The 11548-nt window shown below is 46.2% G+C and overlaps 1 protein-coding gene across 1 annotated transcript; it reads left to right on the top strand.

The window, feature by feature from the left end:
- Positions 1 to 628: 628 nt before the first annotated feature.
- Positions 629 to 9453, top strand: gdf5 (growth differentiation factor 5). The gene is made up of 2 exons (XM_071916347.2): positions 629 to 1514; positions 8459 to 9453. The coding sequence occupies exons 1-2, from the start codon at positions 629 to 631 to the stop codon at positions 9451 to 9453; spliced, it is 1881 nt and encodes a 626-aa protein (XP_071772448.1).
- Positions 9454 to 11548: the final 2095 nt, after the last annotated feature.

Raw genomic sequence — 11548 nt, 5'->3', positions numbered from 1 at the left:
TCCGTTTCCAATTCCTGAGTTCAGGTTTGTTGGAGGATTTTTTCGAGCACCTGCAGGTTGGTGTGTGAGTGAAATATTTTCACTGGACGGGGTTCAAACTTTGAAGGGAAAGAAAAAAAAAACCTGAGGCAGCAGCATTACGCCATTCTTGCCTCTCTTGGAAAAAAGTGGGATTTAAAGAAGTCTCTTACAAGATATCCAGCAGAATAGTACCGTGGAGTGTTTAATGCAAGTCCACTTTTTCTCCGCTCTCAACCCCCCAAAAAAAGCCTTTTCTTGGATTTCTATACTTCTAGCAGAGGCAGGATCTTTCCAGCACTATGGTTCTCCTACATAACGGATTGGAGAATAAGGGTTTGCAGGGTTTGTTTCTTCACCTCATAATACTCAGTTATACTCCACATCTTTGTTTTTACAGCCTTGTGTATGTTTATTGCTTATTTCGAACGGGAGAAGCGGCTTCTCTTCATTTGTCCCCGGACAGAGCGCACGCTAAACTCAGAGGATGAAAGACTCGGACCAGACGGGACGGCTCGCTCTCCTTTATTTAACCGAACAGGTCAATTAATTCACAACAGCGTCTGGTTTATTACGATGACGGCCTGGCAAAAGGCAAACGGCCTTTAGGATGAAAGTTGTGAAGCGTCTCCCTCTCCTGCTGGGCTGCTGGACTCTCATTTACCTGGATCCCGTCCTCGCTTCACTCAGCCGGACCAGGCCGAGCGAGAACCACCACCGGCGGGGAGAAGCGGCGGAGCGCACGGCAGGCGGCGGGGAAGGTGATCAATCCCGCGTAGGGACCGGTGGGTCCACACTAGCCACAGGCAGGCTACCGGTGGCCGCTTCTGGGACGTGGAAACCCTCATCGGGGAATCCGGCGAGGATCACGCGTATTCGTGCAGGCCCGCCGTTAATCAAGGGCGAGACGACGGTCGTTAAAGGCAAGCTTACTGCGGCGACACCTGCGTCCTCATCCTCGCCAGCGCGCAACGGGGCTGCGCCGGGGAACCGGGCACAGCTGCTGCTGCAACACCGGGACAGAGCGGTCAGCTTGGGGCGCAAAGAGGCTGTGCGCTCCTGGCTACCCGGCGGGGATGCTCACATTAAAGCGCACGCCCCCGCGGCTTTTAGCGCGCACGCAGCGGGGAAAGGAGCTGGGACAGCGGGTATTGGAGGTGGAGGCGGTGGCCCACCGGGGAAAAATTCCGGGAAACCTGCTTCTAGAGCGGGGGCAGCGGCTCCAATGCGCAGCGGACCTCCACACAGAGCCACCGGTGCGCAAAAGCAGCAGCAGCTGCAGTACGCGGCTCCGGTGGCGCAGCGGGGCGCCGGTAACAAGGCACCGCCGGGCAAAGCCAGCGACCGGGAGTCGCATCACAAGCAGCCGCTGGTGATTCCCCACGACTACATGCTGTCGCTTTACTGGTCTCTCTCTACCGGGGAGCTGAACAGCAGCGCGCTGCACGAGGCAGGCTTGGCCAACACCATCACCAGCTTCGTGGATAAAGGACAAGGTAAACAACTTCTCCTTCCCAGGTTCTCTGTGCGCTGTCAGCCATGATGTATTGGCAACATCTTCTCTCTTCGTCTCTCGCGTGCTTGTCCTTAAGACGACAGTAGAAGTAATTGCAGTATTTTATCATTTTGCCAACAATAATGACCAGCAGTATTTTTTCACTGATACTTTTATTCTTTGAATTCCATGCGTATTTTGCCCTCTTACACCATAAAAAGATGGTTCTTGACGTAATTTTCGTCTAAATTGTGCTTTACTGAAGAACCACTGGTTTTTAACTTAAGCAGAAAAGGGTTTTCTTTCTCAACTGGGCGCCAAAGTGATCTAACCATCTACCTTGGCACAAGTTAATCCTGGATGACCAACAAGTTCAAACCCCATTTGAACTTCCACAGACAATCTAAGACATCCATTATACTGTCTACATGTAACAGAAAAAAACAGGCAAATCAGAGCAAAGAAAAAAAGGTTATTTTAAAATCACTGATTTGGAACAATTAATACATTCTCAAAGGGTTCTTCAAAGAACAAAAAAAGGGTTCTGCTATGGTACAAGCCATAAGAACCCCTTTCTGGTACTATGTAGGCCTAGAACCCATTTAATGGAGAGTGTATCCATGCTGTAGTCAATCCTATATATCTACATCACCTCAAAATTAAAGGAAGCCCATATACTAGTCAGTTGCATTCACTTATCCCTGTCATTTTGAAAATACTAGTATAGCCTTAATCAGTCATGTGAAAGTCTGATATGTAGTCTACTGTATGTCACCAAACGACTGTTATTATTGTTCCTTTTGATTGATAGCTCACTGGTAGCCATTGATATGATTTGTGTTAACATTCACTGCTGTTAACTGAGGCATTTACATTAGTTTGAATTGGAAAAGCACCTGTTTTGTTTGCTTCTGGCAATTATGGATCCGAGCAGCACTTCTCACATGGGTTCTGTTCCTTGATTGACTGATTGATTGATCAGGGGAAATACAAGAAAACAAGGGATACACCAGAGGTCAGAGGCTGGATCTAGAGATGGGACTGAGGTTGGTGGAGGGTGCTGGGGCCTGAGGGAGAGGGCTGGAGCTAGGGGAGACGTCCGATGTCCGGGGCTTAGGAGAGAGATCTGGAGCCGGTAGGAGAGGGCTGGGAGTCTGGGACTAAGGGGGAGAAGGAGGGCTGGAGCTGGGAGACAGTGCCGGTGTTGGTGGAGAGGACTGAAGTTCGATCTATAGTCTGGAATTAGCAGGAGAGAGCTGGTGCTGGAACTCGGACTGGGGAAGTGGGAGGTGGCTTGTGAAGACGGATGGATCTGGATCCGGGTCCAGATATGGAAGTAAGGCTAAGAGTAGGAGTTTGCGAGGTGTCTAAATGTGGGTGTGTCTGTGTTAGGGTGTATGTGAGGTCAGAGAAGATGAGTTAAGACAAGGAAGAGCATCTGGAGGGGAGGAAGGAAGGTCGGCCTCTCTCATACACACATGTAGAAGGAATGGCGGGTCTTGGTCCTGTATCTAGACCCAGAGCCATTGAGCCGGGGCAGGAGTTAGTCTGATGGCAGGAGTGTAGAGACTCTGTTACTCTTAATTGTGCTGTAACAGACTTCAGACCTGCAGAGAGCTGCTGCAAGCTGAACCGTGAGCTATCTAGTGCTGAAATGATTAGTCGATTAATTGATTAGCCAATCGACGGAAAATGAAAATCGTTTATAATTTTGATTATCGATTAATCGTTTTAGACATTTATCAAGCAAAAATACCAAACATTTTCTGGTTACAGCTTCACAAATGCTAAGATTTGCTTGTTTTTCCTGTTTCATATCATTATAAAATGAATACTTTGGTTTTTTTTGGCTGCTCTTGGAACTTGTGATGGGCATTTGTCATTATTTTTTGACATTTTACAGACTAAGTGATTAATTGATTCATCAAAAAAATGTTCAATTGATTAATCGATAATAAAATTAATAGTTAGGTGCAGCCCTAGAGCTATCACACGTCTTAATGTCAGTCCAGTGTGTTTTGGGTTCTCATGCATGCTTGTGCACATACGTGTAAGTGTGCATGTGTGCATATTTGTACTTGTGTATTTGTGTGTGTGCTCATATGTGTGTCTGTATGTGTCTGTGTGTCTCTCTTTGTATGCGTATCTGTGTGCATTTATGCTCATCTGTGTGTGTGTGGGTGTGTATGTGTGTGTGTGTGTGTGTGTTGCCAGCCATCTGGTGAGCCACCGGCAGCAGCACCGGTCCCAGTGATATACAGCCTCGGGAGAGTAAATAAACACTCCTCACAGCCACAAGTAGGGTGGCCCCCCTGTGTAATGTTATCTTTACGGCGTAAAACTGTTTAAAACGATGTTTAAATGACCAGAGTTTAATATTTCTAGCCCCGCTAAAGGTTTACATTTCAAGCACTTAATGTAGTTTTAATTTGGGCTTTATTTGTTTAGCGTGTCCTCAGCAAATCGCCGGTGACCTCCTCCGCCTGGAGAGGGGCTGAGCGGAGGTGTAACTGATGCCCCGACACATCTCTTCCTCTCTCTGCTGCACATTCTCTCCCTCCCCCTCTTTTCTTTCTTTCTTTCTCACTTTCAGTCTCTCTTCCCCCCACCGCTCTCTCTCCTCTCCCCTTTCTCTCTCTTCATCTTATTCTTTCTAAACCTCATCTTTCTTTCCTTCTTTCTTTGTCTCTCTTCCTCCCACCGCTCTCTCGCCTCTCCCTTTTCTCTCATCTTTTTTCTTAACCTCTCCTCTGAATTTCTTCATTTCCTTCTTTCTTTTATTCTTTCTGTCTTTCTTTCTCTCTCACTTTCAGTCTCTCTTCCTCCCACCACTCTCTCTCCTCTCCCCTTTCTGTCTCTTCACCTTTTTCTTTCTTAACCTCTCCTCTCTGCATTTATTTGTTCGTTGTCTTTCTTTCTTTCTTTCTTTCTTTCTTTCTTTCTTTCTTTCTTTCCACTTCTCCACCTCTCCCCTCATTCGTCAGACACAACCTCTTGAGGTGTTTAGGGATATGGACTAGCCTGTAATGTAGCTTAGTCTCAAACTGTTTGTTGTTATTAGCCAGCTGACGTTGCCTGCCACACGTTGCCCCGCAGGCTAAACTGGAGCAAAGCACAGAATGCAGGAAGACACTCTGGTTATCTGCAGGGTCGGGGAGCAGAGGGTTACATGGAACTGGGTTGGAGTTATCTGGTTACGAAAACCAAAATAACAAAATCAACATGAGAACAAAACAAACAAAACACAATACTTTACAGTTACATAGTAATCACAGTAAACTCATCGATACTAAAACTCACACCTGGTTTCCATATTTTGCCAGTCCTTATAACAAAATCTACAACAATAAATTCCACTGAAGAAATTTATCTTAAATTCAATAAATCACTATGTAAACAAAGCCAGTAGTGATGTGACGATCTTTCAGCAGGGGCCACCATACCCAAAACACACATTAAGCCTTTGCTTTCTTCTATTTAAAGGTGCTACATGTAGCATGTAAACATCAATAAATCATAACCACATACATTTTGAGACATTAGTATAATTACCATAAGCAAATGAGACTATACAGAGAAGACTGTCAGCCTCAACGGCCTCAACTCTGCATTTTACATTTTGTGCCACCGGGTCGGATTTTGCGGTAAATCTGCTGGATCGCTTTACGGCACAAAACAGGAAGAGGTTCTGTTCTTCCAGAGCAAACAGAGCTAAAGCTTTCAGAGTTTCTGGCAGCAGATGGTGGAAGGAGAGAAAGGCCAGGGAGTGGAGACAAGTAGCAACATGTTCTTTGTGGCAGGAAGCAACAGGGTTTATGGGAAATGTGGTCTTAATTTTGAGAAACACTAGAAATAACAATACCACTGGTGTGTGAGAGAGGCTACCAATCACTTCAACCAAGGTCTCATTTGTTTAAGGTAATTATACCAAGGTATCACAATTAATTTGATTATGATATACTGATGTTTAAAAATGCAACATGCACCTTTATGTATGTCATGGCATATTCTCCTTATTCTCTCCATCTTCTTCTCAATGTGAAGTTAATTTGGGATATATATAAATATATAAAAAGGCAGCTGAAAAAAACGGTGTAATTCTGATTTTAAAGTCATATCACTTTGACAGTCCCAGCACCGCCATAACAACAGTAACATACACTTTAACATATCAGGATTCATTAGAACTAGTAATTTATTTGAGCATAAAAAAATACATATACATGCAGCTCCATTGCATGGCCAAAACGTTAGTGATCAGAGATTGAGTGCATACACTGATAACAACTGAGTATAAAAACACACAGTAATTTCACTGTGACTGTGGTCTTCACAGACTGAGACAGGGAACAGCAGCAGCTCATTCAGTCACATAATTGAAAATTACAGATTTATACACAAGTTACTACAGTACAAGATTTAAAGTGCACAGCAGAACTCCCCAGAAACAGAACAGAAACAAAAACAGAACACCAGTTTCTTTTTTCCTCTCATCTCTCATTACAAACTCTTCTGTCACCCTCCAATCCCATCCCTCCCTCCCTCCCTCCCTCCCTCCCTCCTTTCCCTCTCCTCTCTTTCTTCCTCTAAATGTCTGTTTTGTTTCCCCCTCATCTTATGTCTCTCTTTTTCTCTGGTTGGCGCTCCTTAACCACACACAGCATGGACATAGCCAATTCTCCACCCCTATATGTCAACAACTGTAGTTAACCACTACATTTTTGGTTGATTCCTTGACGTAATTAAACATGAAGTTCAAAGCAGAGTTGTTAGCCACATTTGAGCGGAATGGATTAATATGGGGTTTAAAACTTATTGAAGATGAGGCTCTGCAGTTGCTCTTAGCTGCGGAAATGCTGTAACAAATGGGAAAAGTGGAATAACCTACTTTCATGATCTCACGGCGTCCTTTTTTAACACCATGTGTTGTTTGGAGACTTTTTGATGAAGAGCAGTTTGATGTGTTCTGCTCTCACTTAATCTCCTGGTGTCGGGTGTCCTGTTGAGGTGCGTCCTGTGTGTTTGTGATGTTGTGGGTTCAAGCCTGTGTTGCACGTCATCTGCCGATCTCTCCAGTCCTGCCTGACATTCTCCACTGTATACTGGCTAAAAAAGCAGAGATGGTACTGAAGATGTTTGCTATTAAAGCTGCTACATTAATTTTGAGACATTAGTATAATTACCATAAAGAAATGAGACCATCGCTGAGAAGACTGTCGGCTTCTAACTGCCTCTACACTGCATTTTACATTGTCTGTCATTGGGTCGGATTTGGAGGGAAATCTGCTGGATTGCTTTACGGCACAAAACAGGAAGAGGGCGCTGTTCTTCCAGAGCAAACGGAGCTAAAGCTTTCTGAGTTTCTGGCAGCAGATGGTGGAAGGAGGGAAAGGAAGATGGAAAAATCACCTCCAACATGTTCATCCTCGTCAGTAAAGCCAAAGAGAAAACAAATGTACACGGATGCACGTTTGTCCCCCCAAGCAGCATCTCTTTGTGACGGGAAGCAACAGGGTTTATGGGAAATGTGGTCTTCGTTTTGATAAACACTAGCACCGACGATACTAGTGGCTTGAGATAGAAGCTACCAGTCATCTTGACCATGGTCTCATTTGTTTACGGTAATTAAACCAAGGTATCACAATTAACTTTACAGTAATATATAGATGTTTAAAAATCACACTTTTAAAAGCGCATCCTGAAAGCAGAAAAAATGACACTGTTCTCCTTTCCTGTCCAACACATGTTTGAGAATATAATGTTTGTGTGTGTTTTTAAAGCATATTTACAGGTATTTCTGTTCTATTGGACAGTATAATGTCAAAGTAAAAAGTGAGAGTGCGATGATGACAAAAAAAACACACCAGTGGGTCATGAGGCCGACTCAAACCCAGGATACTGAGAGCACATTTAGATTTACCTAATGGTTTTATACATAGCGACTAAACCGTCTCTGGGTTTGAGCTTTAATCTGATCTTCCACGGAGAAGTGGCAGGATGTGCGTGTCGTCTACGGTCTGATCCCTCCGCAGCAGATGCGGGGTAACAGAGTGGAGGGTCTATCTGTCGGCGGTGAATAGCTGCAGGTCCATAATAACAGGCCTGTTTACAGTCCGCTGTGGTCGGCCTGTCTGGTTCTAATGTACTTTTCAATGCATGCTAAAGTCCTGGATGTGAAGGAGGGGAGATGACGTGAGAGGAAGCGAGGGGAGGGGAGAGGAGATCTGCTGTGTGTGTGTGTGTGTGTGTGTGTGTATCTGTGTGTGTGTGTGTATGTGTGTTAGTGGATTTCATTGCTGGATTCCATTTGGACATGGAAGTTCACTGGTTTCCCTCACTGACAACAAAAAGAAAACATTACACACCACACCATTCAATTCATGTAAGCCTCCTGGTGTGTGTGTGTGTGTGTGTGTGCATGTATGAGTGTGTGTGAGAGTGTGTGTGTGTGTGTGTTTACCTGAGAGGCGGTACTAGCATGCTGTAAGGAAATGTGTCAATATTTTTGTTATTCTTGCCCTTGACTATGTTTTTCTGTTTTTCTCCCCCTCTCTTCCTGTTTGCGGTGTGTGTGCGCACATGTGCGTGTGTATTTATGTGTGTTTCTATATATCTGTGTTTGTATGCCTTCATACACGTGTGTGTGTCTGTGCACCTGTGTGTGCATGTGTTTCTCCACACCTGTGCTTGTGTATACGTAATGTCCATGTGTGTGTTTACGTGTGTTTGTGCCTCTGAATGTCCTGTCCTCTCTGTCACCCCTGTCTTTGCATGTGTATTTGTTTGCACCTGTGCTTGTCTGTGTGTGTATTCATTTGTGTTTCTGTGTGTGCATGTTTCTGTCAATGTTCACGCACATTTCCGTGTCTGTGTGTGTGTGTGTTTGTGTGTGTGTTTTCCCCCATGCGTACATGCTTGCCTCTGTGTCGCTGTCCTCCCTCCCAGATGAGCGCGGGCCCCAGCTGAGACGGCAGAAGTACCACTTCAACATCAGCTCTCTGGAGCGGGACGGGCTCCTGGGGGCCGAGCTGCGCATCCTGAGGAAACGCCTGTCTGACCCCCGCAAAGCCTCAAACGCGGCGCTGGGATCGGCAGCCGCCGGCGGAGGCGGGGGAGGGGGCGGAGGAGGCTTCTCCCCGTGCCTGAAGCTGTACACCTGCGCTTCAGGTAAACAGAAGGCCGCTCTGCTCCAGACGAGGCCCGCGGAGGATCTGGCCGGCGGAGGTGGAATCGGCAGCAAGTGGGAGGTGTTCGACATCTGGAAAGTCTTCAAGGGCTTCAGGAACCAGCAGAGCCAGCACTCCCAGCAGCTGTGCTTTGAACTGGAGGCCCTGGAGCACCGGGGGGGTCGCCCCATGGACCTGCGGGCGCTGGGGTTCGCCCGACCCGGGAGGACCAACAAGGAGAAGGCCTTCTTCTTGGCGTTCGGCAAGACCAAGAAGCGCGACCTGTTCTACAACGAGATCAAGGCGCGCTCGGGCCACGACAACAAAACCGTCTACGAGTACCTGTTCACCCAGCGGAGGATGCGGCGAGCTCCTGCGGCGAGGGGGGCCAAAAAGCCGCCGCAGCAGTCGCCGCCGCAGTCTCTCCCGCCGCACCAGGCGGTCAAGACGCAGACGAAGCCGCGGTGCCACCGCAGGCAGCTCCATGTTAACTTCAAGGAGATGGGCTGGGACGACTGGATCATCGCGCCGCTGGAGTACGAGGCGTTCCACTGCGACGGCGTCTGCGACTTCCCCATCCGCTCGCACCTCGAGCCGACCAACCACGCCATCATACAAACGCTCATGAACTCCATGGACCCGGAGTCGACCCCGCCCACCTGCTGCGTCCCGACGCGCCTCAGCCCCATCAGCATCCTCTACATCGACTCGGCCAATAATGTCGTCTACAAGCAGTACGAAGACATGGTGGTGGAGTCCTGTGGTTGCAGGTAGCGATGAAAGGCGAGAGAGAGAGAGCGAGGGAGACACGGGGAAGAGAGAGGGAGAACGAGAACGAGGCCACCTGCCTTTTACAAAGACAAAGACAGATTTGGACACGAACAGCGAGGTAAATATTGTGATCAAAACTAAAGAGGAAGATAGACTCTGAGGAAGAGCGACCTCGTTTCAGCTGACAATGACCAAACTCAAAGATTCAAAGTTCAATGCTATGCAACAAAGATTCCTCTTCCCAGTTCAGTGGACTAACACTGCATACCAAAGACTGTTGTAGACAAAACAGAGAAAGATAAACTCATCTGGAGGAGCTGGAGCAGCTTCTCCCCTCCATTCACTGTCAAGTACTTCTGCATAACATTGATGCTGGCAATGAGTACGACACAATGTTCTATGCAACTGAGAGGAGAATAAACAACTATACTGACAGATAGTAGAGATACTCTCCGATGAAATGTTTTTATATCCTGATTGACAAAAAAAAAAAGACTGGAGACTTCTCTCATATTAGAACTGAACAGATTTTTACTGTCTGTTGTTCTTGTTCTTTTTCTCTTCAGATTTGTATCTATTTCTGGATCGGTGTAAAAAGTTTGCGTGTAACAGAAATGCTATTGAAATATTAGTGAATTATACTCAAAAAAATGCCCTTTTTCCAGCACTTATCTGCCATTGTGCCTTTGCCCATTCAGATGTGCGATGAGCAGTAATCGTTATGCCTTTATCCAACAGTGACTTTTTTTGTAAAGCATGAGAAGAATGTCTGATGTGTAAATACAGGCCAGTGATGAAGTGCTAATCCGTCCTGCTCCAAACGTGGGAAAATTGCATGAACTGCTCTCCAATAACAAACGTATGATTGATTGAGCTCCAAAATCCTATCAGCCCAAGCCTCTGCCCCCTCAAGCACTCTAGACTAAACGATCAAAAGAATTTGTTTTTTAGATGCCAAATCACTATTTCACCCAAGACTGCCCGTGTTAGAACTGGAATGATGTTAACCAAAGTTTCTTCAGTTCTCTCAGTGCCAACTTAAGGCTTAAGGTGCTGCGAGGCTAGCTAAAATGTCCAACTAGGTAGGTGGTTGAGTGATTAAGACATAAAAATGAGTTGGTCAAGTTAAAGGGACACTGTGGCATTTCTGAATTTTACTCTGTTAATGAAACGCACCAGGCACTTGGAATCATATCCAAAAATCCACTCTACATCTCAGTTAAAGCTGCACTACAGTATTGAACTTCAATACCCAGAATTCCTGTAAGGTGAGGTCAGTAAACGTCACACAGCACGCTCATGTTTACCAACCAGCCACTCTGTGATGCTTCATACGAAAGGAAACCAAAGAGATGACAGAGGGAAAAGATCTAACGTAGTTGAGTCCAGTTTTCGCGCTCCATCCAGAGAAAACTGGCGCTCGGAGTTTGGATATCGCTCCTAAATTTCACTTCATCACTGTCTGTGGGCAGAGAAGTGACTAAACCAGAATTTAATTTGGGGGAATAGGGTGAATGCACAAAGTCTAAATTAGTGGGGATGGGACGGGGCGCTCTTCTTTATTGCAGCCTATAGGTGTATTTTTACATCAAAATCTTGCCTAGTGCAGCTTTAACTGTAGTTCCAAGGTTGAGACTTTTTTTGCCACTATTTGACAAGTGTCTGGTGAGTTTTGCATCATACCAGAATCAGATTAGCCTATCCCTTAAAGCTTTAAGGGGCTGAGAAAATTCAGTTTTGCCACTGGACACAGGCTTGTTAAAGCACACTAGTCCACTTCTGAAGTAGTGACCCTCCAGACGCAACTCGGCGGCCCGTTTTTGGATCCTGACCTGCCGTTTAAGAACCCCTGCCTTGAAGTATTAGCTTTAGGTAGAAGGAACACAGGATTTGAGGGAAGAACCTGCCAATCTGTAAAGCAGAACAGGAGACTACAGCTTTATTGTTGCTATGTAACATATACAACGGCAGCAACAGTGTCGCTCTCTGGCACGGCTTCTCTCCCTCTGTCTGTGTTCCATACAGTCAGCAGCGAGCGCACCTGTCTGCCTGCCCCTTGTAAAGCTCCTCAGCCATTGGACGAAGCCATCTGCGCCGA

This window comes from Centroberyx gerrardi, chromosome 5 (assembly GCF_048128805.1).
Source record: "Centroberyx gerrardi isolate f3 chromosome 5, fCenGer3.hap1.cur.20231027, whole genome shotgun sequence".
In the NCBI taxonomy this organism is placed as follows: domain Eukaryota; kingdom Metazoa; phylum Chordata; class Actinopteri; order Beryciformes; family Berycidae; genus Centroberyx; species Centroberyx gerrardi.
The sequence above is the reverse complement of the archived record's forward strand: the minus strand, read 5'-3'. Positions and strand labels throughout refer to the sequence as shown.